General features: G+C 38.3%; 1 protein-coding gene across 1 annotated transcript in view; it reads left to right on the top strand.

Annotated features, from left to right (window-relative positions):
• Positions 1-18353, top strand: part of STX1B (syntaxin 1B) — a 915847-nt gene that overhangs the window by 537069 nt on the left and 360425 nt on the right. The window contains exon 3 of the mRNA XM_044086235.1: positions 11693-11792. Within this exon, the coding sequence (XP_043942170.1) occupies positions 11693-11792 (100 nt within the window). The remainder of the gene's footprint in view (positions 1-11692; positions 11793-18353) is intronic.

Here is an 18353-nt window from a genome sequence, read left to right as displayed (position 1 = left end):
CAGAACAAATGCTATATATATAGAAGAATTCTCTGAAAATAGCCATAGAAGTTAGAATCGATCCTGTGGAATGTGCTTTTGGTTTGGAGACAATGGATCTATTATTTATGAGAATATATGAAGGTGATATGATTGGAGAGCCATCTGGAGAGAGTTACTATGACGATTTTGTTTCCTAGTCTTGCTGAAGAACAGAACATGAAGAGTTGGTTGTCTGTATGTATGTTTTTTGTCATGTGAAGGTAGAAGGGAGTTTTTTATGAATATCCAGAGTATGAAAACAATATTATCCTTTGTTAGTGTAACTGGGGAAGAAAACTGGAAGATCAGTAGTTGGGTTCAATCTTGTCTCAGAAGCAGTTATAGGAACAAAAGACTTAGAGAGGATGTATTCCTGTGGAAGACTAGATACGGTGGTTTGCAAGATAAAGCATGAAGTTCTGATATTCATCTTGCTGAGGTGACATGTACTAGGAGTAAAGTCTTCCAGAACAGGTGCTTCATTGTACAGCTAGAAGGAGGTTCAAATGTAGGCCGAATGAGAGCATGTAGCACAAAATTTAGGTCCCCTGGGGGCTAGAAATCCTTCATGGTAGGTCTAAGGAGAAAAAAGCCTTTTAAAAGGGCTTTAAAAATCTTTTGGGAAGCCAAACAATTTATAATGAAGCCTTATTGAAAATTTGAAATTGCTGCTAACTGAACCTTAACAGTTGAATAGTTGGAACCAGAGTCAAACAAAATAGCTAAGAACTGCAAGGCCAAGGGAGTGGGTATTAAAACGGGATCTAAACCGTGGTGTACTGCTCATATGGAAAATGATTACAATTACTCCTGTATAGTACTGCCCATATGGAAATTATCTTCAATTACTCCTATATAGTTTCATTATGGAGTTTTTCTGAGAGGCAGACAGAATCTGAACTATACAGTTGCCTAGGGTAGGAGTATTGGCCATCACTAGAATTGGAGAAACCATGCAATTAGTCTAAAGGAGTTGATGCCTGGGTAGGGCTGGCTGAACAGGTGAGATGCGAGATCTGGCTGTGGATCTAGCAGCCATGGAGGTCATATTAGGTAAAGCCAGAGCACAGGGAACCAAACCTGCCTTGGACAGGAAGGTGCTATGAAAATAACTTTTGCCTATTATAGAGAAGCTTTCTGCAGAAACAATGTCATGAGAGGAAGGGGGGTGGCATATAGTAGACCAGGTGGGGAAGGATGGACCGGAGTGTCTCTGGCTGTCAGGCTCTCTGGAGGAATGAGAACAAAGTAGCTGCTGCATTTTGTATTGATTGGGGAGGTGAATAGGTTGCCGCAAAGTTAGCCCCTAGTATTTGTGTGGTACTGTGGGATTGAAGGACCCCTCATCAGGCATCAGGATTTAGTGACTAAGCCTATCCTCCAGATGTCTGGATTGACCTGGAATGGGAAAACACTGTAAAGCATAGCACACTGCCATTGTCTTGTGGCCTCTCCACACAAGGGATATGATCAAGTTTCACAGTGCTTGTTTATGTACCACACAACAAACATGTTGCCTGTGTGAACTGAAATACACATAGACACCCTGAAGAAAGAAATCTTGTAGTGCCTGCAATGTTAGGAAAACCACCTCATCTTCAGTGTATTCATGTGAAGGTGAGCCTACTGATGTGGCCAAATTCCTTGGATGTCTTTCTTTTATAGTGTCCCCACCACCACCACCACCACAGAGGAGGCATCTTTTGCTGATGGAAGAGGTAAGGAAAAGTTGGTGACCTGCTTGTTGTAGGAGAGACTAAATACACCAATCAGGGTGAGTTTTACAAGCTGTTGATAGCTGAGCAAATTGAATGGGATAAGGGGACTGGGATATTTGCTCACTGAGTGCCCACTGGAGTACACTCGTGTGACACCCAGCATGAGGAACCAGGATAATGCCTGCCCTCATCATGCCTAATGTTCACAGTGATATGGAAGTTTGTGGGGAAGCCTTCTGTAGAAGGTCTAGAATTTGAAGCCTGAGAGATAGGCCCTTGTGCAGGAAGTCTTGCATTTTTTCTAGTAGTCTCTAGATAGCAGGCGAAGAAATGTAATGACTGAATTTGTTCCAGGTTTGATTTTTCAATATTTACTGAGTTACCCAAGGGTTGACAGAACTGGAGCAAATAATTTCTTGCTGTGACTACAGACATGGGGGGCTGTGATGAGACCATAGGGCAGGGATCACTAGTGGTAATGACTGACTCCCAGTCAGACCTCTCAACTGTCCCTCTTTTGGGGGAACATTCCTGTTTTCAGGCGTGATTTACCACTGCACATGGCGCCGCTATTTTTGGAGCTATGTCCCTATTTTTAGGCTTGATTTGCCCCTTTACACAATTTTTTTGAACCCCCCCCCTTAACATGTGTGATTTTTGAAGTTGTCGACTGCACAGAAAATGACATTACATGATTAATATACTACTGGCAACAATAATTTAAAGAAATACGATACACATCTTATATCTCCTTTTTTTAAAAAGCAAAAATAAATGACCTTATGTGATAGATTTTTCTGTGCAGTTCTACCTTTTTGTCATCCTGTTTTTAACTGTGTTTCTGAGCAGTATCTCAAATTCCAACTGGAGGTAGGAAAAGCTATGGCCCTTTGATATTACATGAAAAAACAAATACAAAGTAACTTGAAAACAAACACAGGCACCAGAAAAAGAACAGCTATTGTGAACTACTAAACAATAAAAATGGAAACTGAAATGATATGAGTGAGCACTTTCGTTCTCTTTTGATATACTTCTGATGGAGTTCTTTATATTAAAAGAGAATTAAAGTGCTCATTGTCATGAAAGAAAATACTGTCAGCACAGCTATCTGGAATTTTGTAAATAATTATATGTCATTGGTGAATATCAAAATGATTTGTGTAAGATGCTTGTGCTACAACTGTATTAGAATTGTATGTTATGTGTATATCAAACTGATTGCACAGAAGTGTGTTGAAAAGGTATATAAGTACTGAGCTTAAAGATGTATCCACAGTGTGCCTTGCTGGAAGAGAAACGAAATGTACATACACTATTGTAACTGTTTAAATGTATATATTGTAATAGTGGAAACTGGACACAGGGGGGTTACCTTAAAAAAATAGCTGAAATTAAATTACCTTATGGCAGCGAGGAGACACAATGTCTAAAACTAGAGAGCTTTTTGTATTGTCTTGGAAGTGTTTTATTCTTTTATGACTTCCAGCATCTACCAAGATCTGAGGAAAAGCCATTGTCTATGTATTTTCACAGGTAGATGCCAGATGCCAGCAGTGGGAGTTTTACCTGGGATAGAGTCAGATGACAAGAAATGATATCATTCTGCAAGCTATCGCAGCAGTAATATTTGAGATATTAATTTGGGAAGTCTCTTAGAGAGAGACAACATTCTGTATTCTGTCTTGGACCTGGCAACATCATGATCCACTCACCACATCTGCCTTGCTGCACTAATTAAGTAAATGTACTAGGATATAGTAATTCTCTTAGCTATAGTCAGAAATATAGCAAAGCTTAGCTTAGATATTTTTCTTTATTTATTTGAGACTATTTTACAGTGTTGTTTGAAATATTTCCTGTGATTTTGAACTCTGATGTCACTGTACACATATATATATATATATATATTTAGTATTGTCTTGTTCTTTTATTTATTATTAAATACATTTAAACATTTCATTGTGGCTGATCTGTGTAGAGATATTTGAGTTATCAGAGTAATTGCACATTTATTTGGTGACACTGTGGGCCACTCCTAATAGCCTTGCTCTTGGTCAAACTGCCTTTTGTATTGATAGTAACATTACACAGTAAGATTTGACACCTTTTGTTAATGTCCTTAAAGTAGCTGATAAAGAGGTGGTTGGTGGTAGTAATAACCACCTAATAGTCTAGACAAAAGGGGGCATAGCTAGTAAACCTGTGCCAGCCTTTCCCATGTGTGTGCAGGCACGCGTGCATGCGAGCGTGCATGTGTGTGTGTGTGTGTGTGTGTGTGTGTGTGTGTGTGTGTGTGTGTGTGTGTGTGTGTGTGTGTGTGTGTGTAATCAAACCTCAAAGGGTGTATGTGTCAGCTACTTGGGCATGGACACAGAGCACTGGTTGGACAGAGAGGGTGCTGGAGGTCTTGGCTTGGCCACTCAGCTGAGATCTCAACTCTATAGCTGTGCCAGTGAGGAGTCATACTGGGGAATTTGAAGAAAGAGGGATAAACCAACCCCGGACTGACTGTGGTTTCTGTGTGCTCTTAAGGGAAATTGCACTTGATGCAGAAAGCTTTATCTGGAAATACTGTGTGTGTACCTGTCATCCTGCCAATGTATGTCCCCCACTGGTGCCAGTGGTGAAGATTGAGGCTCCTTGATTACTGGTCCAGTGGTGGGTCATCTCACTCATATCATTCCAGTTTTCCTCTTTATTGTTTAGTAGTTCGCTATAGCTGCTCTTTGCTCTTTTTCTGGTGCCTGCACTTTTTGATATTCAAATGTTGTGCTAATTGGATTTTCATAGGTTCATAGGTGTTTACTATGCTAACAACCACAAGGGTCTTTTTAAGCCTAACCATGCATCCCAAATCTCTGACAAGTTATGATACCCTTCATAAGTGTAAACAGGGCTTTGGGAGATGAAACATTTACAAGCAGGGGCCTGTGAGAAGAAACATTTACAGGTTGCCTGTGCCCATTAGAGACATAGTTGCCAAACCAGAGATGACTTTCCAGTTTCCTATCCAATTGGCCGTGTTGCACTTGAATTTGGTTAGGGAGGAACTCTGCTTCACATGGATGAGGAGTCTGTTCCATAGACAGGGTAGTCCTGGGATACATACCTGTCTCTCCAGCAGGTCCTATTTATATCACAGGCAAGGTTAAAGTCCATATTTTTAGCTGGATATACCTACCTTTCAGAGACTTTTGCTCTGATTTACAATGTCTAAAGCTTCAGAGGTGTGCTCTCAGTCAGAAGAGGGAAGTACCTTCTGGCTTTTTAATTTCTCCATGTTTTGGGGGGTTTCCAATACCATAATGGGAAAGGACCCCATTCCTAAGTCAAAGTATGATTAAAGTTCATGAAATGAGTATTGCTTCAGTCTTTGATGTCAGCCAGTAGTGCTCTTCGCAGCACCCGCAATGTGCCCAGTAATGACTCCTTCTGCAGTTCGTATGGAGTTGCATGTACTGGTAACATATCTAAATACGATTGTAAATTATTTTAGAAGACCTACTACCACTGGAACTGTCTGGGTATCTTTCTTCCACATCACTCTCATTTCTGCTTGCAGATCCTGATATTTTATGACTTTGTGTCTCTCTGTATGCAAGACACTGTAGTCACTGGGTGTGGCAATTTCAATGATCAATGCTACTCTTGTCGTCTTTTCTTGGACCACTATATCTGGTTTTCTAGCATCTGTTTTTTGAACTGTTGTTAATGGATGATCCCATGTGATATAAACTTCATCATTTACTATGATGCTTTGTGGCTCATGTTTCCAGTGTTTTTTTGGCCACTTCAGTACCATAATGTTTGCACAATCCCTAGTCAACAGTCTTACCACATTGTTATGCCCTTCAATACACAGTCCTTCTGCCATTAGTATGTCACAACCAGCAACAAGGTGTGCAACTGTTTCCAGTTCGGTTTTACAAAACCTACATTTGTCTGTTTCTCCATCATGTTCAATGGGCCTTATAAACCAAGTGCACACAGACAACTATCTTGGGCTGCCAATATTAACCTTTCATCACTTGGTTTGAATTTGCCTCTCCTTAACCATTCCTATGTTTGTTCCTGATTAACATGAGGTTCTTTCAGAAGTTTTCTATACTTGCAACTATATTTATGCTTTTTCCACATTTCTTGCCTTCTCACCTGATCCTTCACCTTCTATTCTTTCTTTTGTTTTTTTGGCACATTCAGTTACTGCTTGATTTTTATCTAATTATGGTTTGATTTCCATTCCTAGTTGATGCCGATAAACTTCTGCTAAATTAAGCAAAGAAGTCATCTTAGATTTATTCTCCTTATGTTTCAAAACTTTCACTGTGTTTGGGTCTTGTGAGGACAGCAGATATGGGTGGAATCCCACGATTGTAGATCTATACATAAAATCAATTTCAAGGAGGCCCATCCCTCCTGTGGAATGGGGGATATATAATTGGTGTGCACTAATTTTTATAGATCATTTGGTGAGCATGAAGCTTCCTTCTTGTTTTCCTATCTAATCTATCCAACACGTTTTGGGGCCAGTCAATCACTCCAAAACTGCAAGTTAGGACAGGAAGAGCAAATTGGTTTATAGCTTGGATTTTGTTCCTAGATGTCATCACTGTTTTCAGGCTTAATTTAAGTCTTCTGAAGTATTCCTTACTAAGTTTTATTTGCATTTGTTTGTGTTTTATTGTTGATCCTTCATCAATTCCCAAATATTTATACACTCCTTCTTGCTCAAGTTCTTTTATATCACATTCTTGCCCCAAACTGATGTTTTCCTGGCGTTGCAGCTTTCCTGCTTTAAAGGTTGCTTTTGCATATTTATCAAGACCAAATGACATTCTTATATCATCTGAAAAAGTTTTGACAACTTGCAGTTGTGCTTTCAGTTCCTCATCTGATGAGCTATACAGTTTTAAATCGTCGACAAAGAGAAGATGAGAAGTCTTTACACTTTGTTGTTTTCTAGGAGCCAAGTTATAGCCATGGTCTAAGCTGTTGAGTAAACAGCGTAATGGATCAAGGGCAAGGCAGAACAGTAGTGGTGACAGAGAGTCACCCTGGAATATCCCCCTTTAAATTTTTATCTCTGGGATAACAATTTGTCCTTTATCATGGCTTAGTTGCAAAGTGGCCTGTCACTGTAAATAGTCAATCAGTGTGGGTTATAGCTTATACATTTTTAAGCACTCTTTTATCCATGAACGAGGGATACTATCAAATGCTTTTTTGTAGTCAATCCATGCCATACTTAGATTCTTTCCCTTTTTATGGTTCTGCATGACTTTATTTAACAACAAATGATCCTTTGTTCCATATGACTTTTGTTTATTGCCTTTTTGTTCTATTGCCATAATTGAGTTTTCTTCTAAATGACTATAAACTCTGTCAGCATCAATTCCCATGTATAGTTTATATGTCATCAGAAGGCAAGTTATCGGTCTATAATTTTTAGGGTAGCTGGAAGGTTTACTCTTAAGTAGGAGCATTGTTTTCCTGTTGTTAGCATGTTGGTGTCTGTTCTGGGTGTGCATATAAATAGCTCTTACTCATGGCTAATTCTTCATGCAAAGAACTGGGTTAGGGAGGAACTCTGCTTCACATGGATGGGGAGTCTGTTCCATAGACAGGGTAGCCCTGGGATACATAACTATCTTTCCATCAGGTCCTATTTATATCACAGTCAAGGTTAAAGTCCAGATTTTTAGCTGGGAATACCTACCTTTCAAGGGCTTCTGTTCCGATCTACAATGTCTGTAGTTTCAGAGGTGTGCTCCCAGTCAGAAGATGGAAGTACCTTCTGGCCTGTATGGCTATTTTGATGTGAAGATTAGTATTCTGAATGTCTATTGAGCACATTCAATCCCCTTCCTGTAGGTATGGCTGTATAACTACACCATGACCATCTGGAATTTTGTCTTTGTGACACAGAGATTTAGTCCCCGGAGATCTAAAATGGTCTTGAGGTCCCGTATTTTTTTGGGGAAAGGGCTAAAAAGTATCTTATGTGCATGCTTGCTCTTTTATGGTATTGTTGGACCTCTTGAATTGCACTTTTTTTTCTTTTGGAAGGGATTGAAAAATCTTGTGAGCTGCTACCCTCTTTTGGTGAGGTAGAGTAGCTGGAAGGGTTGAGGTTTGTTTCAGACTGGATGTAGCCACTAGATATGATGTTCTGCACCCTTTGACCATGTGTAATGGCTGACCAAGCATCTAGGTGAAGAAGCAGTCGGCCATCAGCTGCCATGAGAGGGAAGCGGTCGGGCAACATTTCAGGGACATTCAATAGGCTTGCCTGAAAAGGGAAACCTGAACCTCTTATTTTACAGACCCCCTTATTTTTACAGATCCCCAGTGTAGTTTAACCCCCCCCCCACTATCACCATTTACTATTTCCCTTGATCAGGGACCCAAGGTTAATGAATTTACAGATTTCACAAGGCATTTGTAAATGCTATAACCCCGTACATGCCCCAAGGTAGAATTTTGTGCCAACTCTTGGAGCACTTATAAAAACCCATATCATTTTCCATTTGTAGTGTAATATATACATCAAAAAAGGTAAGGAAGTAGAGTTATTAGAAGAAGAAAAAACTTAGTAAAAAAGACAGCGGAAAAGCTAACTGGAAATTAGCAATAATAATTAGAAGAGAAAATATTACTTCTCTGAAGCAACTCTGATGAGCTGTGGGGGATTGCTTCTGTTGTAGATGGCAGCAGATAAGATCTGAAAAACAGTATGTATATGCACTGCATCATGGGAGAAAGGAGGAGACCAAGGACTGGGGTAGCTCTAAGTGGAAAGTTGCAGACTTGGGTCTGTCATAAGGGTGAATAACCCATCAGTCAAGGTGGACAGAGGGGTCAATATAGGATTATAAAATAAAAACTAGGCTGTATTATCTACAGGTGGCCAAGCTGAAACTCCCCAAATGTCAGCTGCCCAAAAAATAAGACACCAAGGAACACAATATCAGTTGTTTTTCATAGAAAATCACCATCAGTGTGATTTCTAGGCCTGTGTGCCAGGAGTAATTCCTTTATTTTGGGAGATTTCTCACTTCTCCTTTCTTCAAGTTGATGCAAATGTAGAGTTACTATATTTAAGTTTAGGGGCTAGAGAGAGCTTGTCCCCCACATTGGTGGGTGGAGGAGGTTTGCTCCATTGAAAAAACACGTACAGTTTAATTTTTCAACCTTGTATGTTTCAGGCATTAGTTTTTAGCATTTTGGTTCCTCGACATCCTGACATGTGATGTTTCATAGCAGAATCAAGAACAAGTGGGGGTTGTGTTTGGAATAATAGTTATGGTCTTTACCTCATAAACACAAGGTACAGGGTTTGATTCTGACCTCAGGTTATTGGCTAGGCTTAAAACAGCTCTTTAGGGTAGTTAGTCACGTATTTACCTATAAACCTCTCTGAACCTAAATCATATATATAAGCACATCAATAGTACAAGTACCGATAGTAAACATAGTGGAGAGGTATATACATTCAATTTGTTGTAAATCTTTATAAATGAAATACTGCCCTAAGTAAAATAAAAGGCAGTACATAATAACACTTACAAGAAGTTTTAGTACATTAAACATAACACACCTAATTTGCATGAAAACTTTGCTACACAGTAGAATTGGCTTTGCATTTGAAACAGTGGCACATTGTAGCATGGTTCTATGTAGCAAAAATAATAGAATGTTGTTTACACATTTTATGAATATATTATTAAAATTTGTATCCACATGGACTCCTAATCAACACAAGTGTTTTAAATTTGGAGTGAATCTAAATGCTAAGTTGATGTCCATACTTTATATAATCCATGCTTGATACATTTTTCATACTTGTCCATGAATTAGTGATATAATATTTTCTAAGTCCTGTCACAATAATAATTAATGTTCTTACATTCCATAAAATAGTTATCTTCAAATATTCCCAAAACAGCTTGCTGCCAGTTTAATTTTATCCGAACCATTTGTAATCCATTAACTTCTGACTTAGGAATTCCCTTAAGGGAGACATATATTTACATGCCCAGAAGACATGCAGTGTACCGGCCTCTTGCATACCATATGCATGACATTTTTCATATTTATATGCAAAACAGGATTCCAACTTAGAGTGAAATCAGTGATAAGTATTAGCATGAAATATGGGCACATTAATTTAAAATATGGTTGAATTATACAACTTTAAACCCTTCAAATCAAACTTAAGATTTATTGAGTCTGAGTAACTTTCAGAAATTTGAGAGTGTATATAATTGTTAGCAAATGAAGAGGAAATATACATCTGATATCCTCTGAAGACTGGGTGCGTTTTGTTAAAGTCGTTTAGGAAATCCTTGTATGAACTCAACTTCTCAGGTTTAAAGAAGGGGACTAACAGGTTTCTGGATGTACTGGTTTAATCACGTTCACCATATGAACATACGTGTAAGTGATATTCTTGCTTATACAAAACTGCTGGGCTGCCAGTTAAGCTATTTGATCTATAAACTGATTACAAACTGATTTATTTTGAGGTCAGCTAGCAAAGGAATATATTGATTGGATAGATATGAATTTAACAAAGCATGCAGTGATAGCACTAAGAGTTTTATGTATCAAGGTCTTACACACATTTTCAAAAAATAGAAAAGTTAAAAAAAAATCCAGAATGCTAGTTAACCTAGTTAAATGCTTATTCCAAAATATTATTACCCAAACAGCCATTGATTATAACAGTGCTGCAAAAAACAAATACAGGTTATTTTATAGGCCTGTCTTATAAAACATTATAAAATCAAGTGGCCTATAACACTTCTTTAGATATTGGACTGTACAGCTTCTTATTAGTAACTCTGTGACATTTGAATGCTGGTAAAGATGTATTCAGAGATACATGAATTCTACTGAAGAAATGTTTAGAAATATATTGCACAGGCCCATAGCTGAATTCAGGTAGAAAAACTCCCTGGAATAATGTTCATCTTTATAACAGAAGCACATTCAGGAAAGGTAAAGGACTGGTTTGACTATCTATCAATATCCCCTTTTTTATTTTTCCAGTTTTCTTTTCTTTTCATTTCTGTTTTTTTTTTAACTTAGGATTGCTTAAAATACATTTTAAGCTCAAATACTTGAAGATATCTACTAATAGGTTGGAATTTCTGAAAATAAAGAATGGTTGTTCTTAATAAGAAACATTCCAAATTTATCCTCATTTAAACTACAGTTTGATATAATTGCAGAATTATTTATTGTCTGAAGAATTTTAAAGATATCAGCACTAGGGTGTTCAACATAAATCATGTTGTTAACTGCAAAGGCTGTACTTCAAATTTAGGTATTAACTAATGAAGAAATAGTAATAGAAAACATTGTAAAGGGTGAATAAAAGATTCAAGCAACTGATATAGCATTAACAACAACTCCACTGTTTCTTAGATAACAACTGGCATTACCTGACCCCACTGCTGTTACCAAAATATCAGCGCAATGCAGTATGCTAGGTGCTATAAGTGTAATAAAACCAGATGGACCCAACAAATAAAATGAGAATACCTTGGTGAAGGCAGTGGGTGATTAAAAACAACTATATAACTTCTTGCAACTTGTATTGTTACTGCTTGGTATTTCACTGATTTGTTACCTGACATCAAAATGTGGATTGCTTAGATGCAAGAATACAAAGTAATCTCAACCACCCAACATTACGAAATGTAATAGTTTAATAGTAGTCCTCATTTTAATACTTGGAATAAGTGTTAAGATACTGTGTGCCTTGTAAAGTGCAAAATTATCCAGTACTGCTGTTTCAGTATGATATTTCACTAATTCCTACAGGGTACACATTAATTATCAGCTAATGGAGTGGACTAACAATCAGAACACACCATGCTCCAGGTTTTAATATTGATGCATTTTTTTGCAGTTCTTAAATGCCTTCTCTTGTCCTTCCTCTATAGGTGGAAGAGATCAGGGGATGTATCGAAAAGCTCTCTGAAGATGTTGAACAAGTGAAGAAACAGCACAGCGCTATCTTAGCTGCACCAAACCCTGATGAAAGTAAGTATGTCATACAGCTTGTTCTCAGTTGCTGTCATTCACGGGCACAGGCAGTGAAGACATAATCTAATTTCAGTGTCCCCAGCCCTTTAAAGCACTCTAGTGATGAGGCCATGAGAAAAGAAGATCAGGAGATGGTTGAATGATACAGAAATACTTTTCATGGATTAATAGCTTAGGTCAGATAATAACAGAGAGCGAGAGAAGAAGCACTTTGAAATGTTGTTATTCTATGCACAGGCTCGAGTTTTTGCATGTGTGTGTGTGTGTGTGTGTGTGTGTGTGTGTGTGTGTGTGTGTGTGTGTGTGTGTGTGTGTGTGTGTGGAGGGGGGCATGATCCCTTTTTTTTTGTTCAAGATTTCTATGCTAGCATTATACCTCTCTCTCCTGATACTTTTTTCCAGGACAAATTCTGACTTTTGAGGGCTTTGGGGAGTCTTGATATGTTATTAGCACCTTTATTGCCCCACCATTATGTTTCCCTCCTAAGCATGTTTCGACAATGACATTCAGTGTGCCCTGGCCTTATACATGGGCCAAGTAGGAGGCAGCATGGGGTGCTGTTCTTCCATGGGTGCCTTTTGTTTTAATCATTTATGTATTTTTTTTAGAATAATGAAACACAACATTTCCTTGTTCTAAAAATAAATAAATGTTCAAATATCCTGATGAGCCCCTGTTTAATAGAAATCCTCCCAAATCATGGAGGGCAGTCTAAGGGGCAGTGCTTTGATTGAAGTGAAAATTAAGTCACATTATTTATTTAACATTTGTTTACCAGGAAAGTCTGACTGAGACAGAGTCCAATTTCAGTGCTGGTCCAGGGAGAAATGCTCCAGACGCATGTCTTTGGAATGTGGGAGGAGACCCACACGAACACAGAGAGAACATGCTGACTCTGCAAAGAAGGCACCCCAGGTGAAAAACAAACCAGAGAACCTGTTGTTGTGAGGTGACAATGCTAACCACTGCACCACTGTGCCACTACATTGTAGAATAGCCACAAAGTTCAAGTGTACTATGAATGGACTATGTTGGTTTCAGTGGGCACAGTGAGAAGAAGCTGAGGATTCAATCAGTGGTTAAAGCTAAGGGGCAACAAAAATAATGAGGTGTGAGGAAGGGAGCAAAGATTTTAAGTATTACTGTAACTTACTTAAGAGTTAATAAAAAAACATGTTTTGCAGATCAACGTGCATTTTATGAAGAATAAGAAGTAAAAAAACTCCAGTCACATTACTGACTGTAACCGTCATGTTTTCCACATCAAAGTTCACTTACTGAAGAATAAGAAGTATGAAACTCTAAGGTCAGGCATTACTGACCGACAAATTCTCAGTGGTTTACCTAAAATTAAAAACTTCAGGAGGGGCAAAAAGTGAAGCACCCTCAGAAAGAGTTGGTAGGTGTATTGATAATGATGTATATTTGTCACTGGTCATGTGAGATATGCACAAATTAGCTATAGTTGTTGGGGCTGTTTGTAAAGAAAATTAGTAGCCGGTGTTGTTTGCTGATTATTCTGGGTTTGTAATTTGTGTAAATCAATGCAGAATACTTTAAAGTGTGGCAACTGTCTTTGTGAAACAAAGGTGAAATACATTACATGGCCATCCTGTTTTATCACGGTGACACATTTGAACTGCACACAGAAGTAGCTATAAATGCTGGGGTGGGGACTGAAGGTGTCCAGATGAAAGTAACTTACCCTCTTGTCATTCGCTCAGTTTAAACATTCACTATTTCACTCTGCAAGATTAATGTGCATTTGTGTGAAGTAAGATGGGCTACTTAAATTAACGTGTAATTGCAAGAAGATGTAGGTGTAACTGCTGAGGCTGTCTGTAGAGAAACATGACTAGCTGTTAGCTGTTGTTTGCTCATTATTTTGGATTTGCAGGAATAATGTTATTTGTGTTAAGCAATTATGAATGTATGGCAGCTGTATGTGTGAAATGCATTAAACAGACCATCTTTTTTGTAATCAGACATCTGAATTTTATATATAACTGGCTATAGCTGCTTGGTAGGGGTTGTCTGGATGAAAGCAACTAACTTTGTTATCATTTGCTCAACTTAAACAGTCATCTCTCAAAAATAAGGTTTAAAATGTACGAATTCTGTTGTGCTTCTGGGGGGGGGGGGTTGGACTGGTAGCTCCCACACTACAAGGCTGTGTAATTAAATTTAATTACAGTCTTAGCTGTGGCCTCTTCTCTGCACTCCACCTCATCTAAACATGGTCCTGCTCAGAGGCAGAAACATAAGGTCACAGCAGAATGTGGGTAGAGAAGATGCCATTACTTCTTTAATTTTCGACCCAAATCTCTGAGGTATGTATAAGTCGCTATATCTTGTGCTGGATTGGGGACCATCTTGTCTTGTCATTATTTCTTTAACTTTGCTCACAAACTTCAGTGGTGGGCAGAGAGGGTCACTTGTATATGAGCGGTGTGTTGTCCAGGAGTAATATTACCATGATCATTATTTTCTCCCTCCCTTCCCCACAATCAAGCATCAGATGCAGATATAATGTTATCTTTTGAGCAAGGGTAAAAAAGCATGATGTTTATATACGTCTGACAACAACAGGCTAGAATATATCATTTATTTTCTCACTCGTGTTTTTGTTTAGGTCATCACTGAATTGAATGCTTGGGAAAAGGCTCAAAAATGGATCTCTGACTGTAGAACGGCTATGGCTTCTGCAGGCCTAGTGGCTCTCACACTCTTGGCTTAATGCAGCTATTTTCTCCTCAGCTTTTGCACAGTTATATAATGCAGTCTTAGTTAATTAAGGTGTGCTGAAAGAATACAAGACAAAGCAAAGCTAAAAGAGTAACTCTGAATTTCCTTCTTTAATTAGGATTTTTGCTCGGGCTATTATGGGATGAAAAAATTGCTAAAAATAATGTAAAAATGAACTTTGGAGAATGAAGATTCCCTATGCCTATGGTTTCTCAGCCCCCAAATTCCTAGCTTAAAACAATTATTTCCTCCACAGTTACTTCAGAGTTGTTTATTTTAATATCATGTTATGATATTAAAGTTTTGTTTGTGAAGCTGACAGAGGGTGCTGGCTTTTTTGTTCATATTGGTTTGCATTGGTTGTTTGGCCTTTGCACCATTCCGTACTTGCATGGGATTGTGTAAGCATTTGGATGTTTAACAACTAACCTATCTCACTGTTGCCTACCTGTTAATGTTTTAATGCTGTGATTACATTTCTTTTTCCCGTTCTTTCTTAAGTACATATTTAAGGTTTCAAGGTTTTGTATGCCCGTCCCTCCAGTCCTCTCATTCTTTCTCTTCGTTATTTCTTCTGCAGCTGGTTAGCTCTATTTACGTGCGGCTTCTTATATGAGGACCAGGCCATACCGCTCAACTTTTGTATCCAGAGAAAGCAAAAAGCTATTAAAGAACTTACCCCAAATTAGGGACAGTTTAAAAATGTTTCCACTATTAGCTTAGAATTTTCCAAAGTAATTTCCAATTTTTGGAGGGATGGAACAAAAATCTGATGACAAATTAGGGGCATCCATCAAAACCTGGACAGTTGAGAGGTATGGCCTACACTGAATGCCCACATACTTCAACCCGGTTCTCACTAAGTTGTTGAACAAAGGCAATTGAATATATCCACCAATCAAAGTAATGAATAATTGCATAATATACCCACTTCTTTCCAAAACTAAGTTTAATGTCAGCTGTGGTACCAGGTGTGTTTCCCAGTTTGGATTGTTTCAAATGTTCTTTACCCAAATCTCAATGTCTATATTGTGTCAAGGTTTATATAGCTAATTCCTTCTCTAATGACCATCAACATGTCTCTTAAAAGTTTTGCAGAATGCCAGTTTATCTGTTTTATTGTAGTACCCTCAACATGCTCACACTGCCAGCATGTTTAGTTTTGTTTTATTATTTATTTTATTTTGTTTACTGGCTTAACCCTACTGGCCTGAGCACTTGTTTTGGGGTGACATGAAAATAAAAGATCCAGTAAAATATAATGAAACAGAGATTACAAAATGTAAGCACCATTCTACAGGGAGAGGGTAACTGTAGACAGAGCACTGTCCATAATTTTTCATGAAATCAGAAATAAGCAACTAATACACCTGTCAAAACTCAAATGAGACAAATACATTATGTACTATTACTAACAATTAAAAGCCATCCATCCATCCACAGCCATATTTAGCCATTTTTACACATGAAGGTGTTTGAAACTTTTGTCTTTAAGGAAGAGGAAAGACAAAAGAGTCTTCTTCTTCTTCCGGCTTTTTCCCAGTTAGGGGTCGCCACAGCGGATCACCTGTCCGCTCATGACTGGCAGTAGAGTTTTACAGTGTCGAGTTGCCAGCCCAACCTTCCACAGAAGGCACACACACTCATACCTAGGGCCAATTTAGAGTGTCCAATCCACCTACAGCATGTGTTTGGGATGTGGGAGGAAACCGGAGCACCCAGACGAAACCCACGCGACCACAGGGAGGACATGCAGACACTGCACAGAAGGCACCCCAGCCGAGGATCGAACCAGAGAACCTCTTGCTGTGAGGTGACAACGCTAACCGCTGCAGCACCGTGGCTGCCCAGGAAAGACAAAAGAGTACCAATGAGAAAGAAGTTCAGGAAATACTATGAGCCTAGAAAAAACTTTAATTTTATTTTTCATTATTTTCTAGAGGAGACAATCCCAAGGAAGTCATAGATGTTTATGTTATTGAACTAAAGAAACTAGCTAAAGACCAATATTGTATGATAACTATATGAATCAATCAGATGAGGTTAGAAATGATTGGGAAGAGAGACTGGATAAGCAATTCACACAAAAAAAAAAAACAGTGGGAGGATGTATGTATGTCTCCCAAATATGCAACTAAATCTAGAAGATTTAGGATTTTTGCCTAGAAATATTTACATAGATATTTTCTATACCCAAGTAGATGCCAGAGAATTTTTCCTCAGGCAGACAGCAAATATTGGAGGTGTAAAGGGGAAGAAAGAGGTCATTGGGAGCATGTTTTCTGGGAGTGCGGTGACTTGGCAAACTTTAAGGATTCCCTGCGGGATGCACTTTTGGAGATACTGGGTGGGCAGATTGGTCTGACAAGGGAGATGATTTTTATGAGCCATAATACAGAATCAGAATTGCCTAGGCATGGTAAGGCCATTCTGTGTCTAATGGTGGCTGCCAAAACAGCAATTACTAGAAAATGGAAATCAAAATCTAAACCAACTATACTAGAAGTAGTGAATATAGTGACAGAGATAAAACAACTGGAACTGAGATCTTTGGAAAGGGATAGGAGCGAACTACATAGGAAAAAATGGGAATGGTGGGAACAATACATACAAGGGAGGCATGAGGTTTAAAAGGCAGCCGGACTTAAATGAGCTATGTAATGTTTGAGTGATAAAAAATTGGGGAGATTATAAGTGATGTATAATGTTTGCAACTGGGAGTATGTCAGTATGGTTTGTGATGTAAAATGCTTGCAACTAGGATTGTGTCAATGTGGTTTGTTTTCATTTATATAAATGTGTGATCGCCTGCGTAGTAAGTGATGGTTTAATAAAGATGTTTATTGTTTAAAAAAGGAAAAAAGGCAGGAATTGAATGATTTATGTAATATTGCTGAAGTTACATTATATATAGCAATATATGTGAAGTACAATGTTTGTTACGATAATACAGTTTGATTACTTTGGTATGAATGTAAATTTGCCTATGTCACAGGTGATAATTCAATAAAGATGTTTGAAAAAAATTATGAGCTAAAGACTGTGAATTTGTTGTGCTACATTATTCAATAGTAAGCGAATGAATGGTTTGTGAAGAAGTGATCAACCAGGGGACATGCTATTAAAGGAAGCAAATTTGGCCTTTTTAAAAGAAGTGAACAGCATGATAAAAGTACAACTGTGTAAGTAAACTTACCATAACAGTAGACCTTTGAATGGGTCACTGTTGCAGTAGCCTAAGCAATATAGGAGGGTCTATATTAGAAGACTGAATGTTTAGGTGATCGAACACCTAAACATCGATCTTCTAATATCGAAAGCAAAAAACAGCGAATGGCCAATTTAACGCAGGGAAAGATTTCCCTTGGCCATTCGCTGGAGTTTGCTATTTCCCTACTGTTGAGCGATCTCGGAGTTGGTATATTTGGTTAGGGGGGATATGGGGGGTGTAATTTAGATGTAAAATAATGTTTTTTGTGTTGTGGCCGAGGGACGTGTTTCCCTGGGATGTTTGACATTGTGCAGTTCGATATTAGAAGATCGATGTTTAGGTGTTTGATCACCTAAACAGTCAGTCTTCTAATATAGACCCATATAGGACATACCTTGCCAAACATCTGGCCAGCTTCCAAAGCCTTAGGGCTCTTTTCAAACAATTATATATCTGTTCGAGATTGAGAGTGAGCTGCTATAAATGTAGATGTACGGACACCAAAAATCAGAGTTTTCTTGCTCCGAAAACAATGGAAGCTATAGCCCTATCAACAGATTACATACTAAGCAGAAGAGGGGACTATAGGGACCCCCACAAT

Source organism: Protopterus annectens, chromosome 10.part0 (assembly GCF_019279795.1).
Source record: "Protopterus annectens isolate FY-2018-M chromosome 10.part0, PAN1.0, whole genome shotgun sequence".
Classification (NCBI taxonomy): Eukaryota; Metazoa; Chordata; order Ceratodontiformes; family Protopteridae; genus Protopterus; species Protopterus annectens.
The sequence above is the reverse complement of the archived record's forward strand: the minus strand, read 5'-3'. Positions and strand labels throughout refer to the sequence as shown.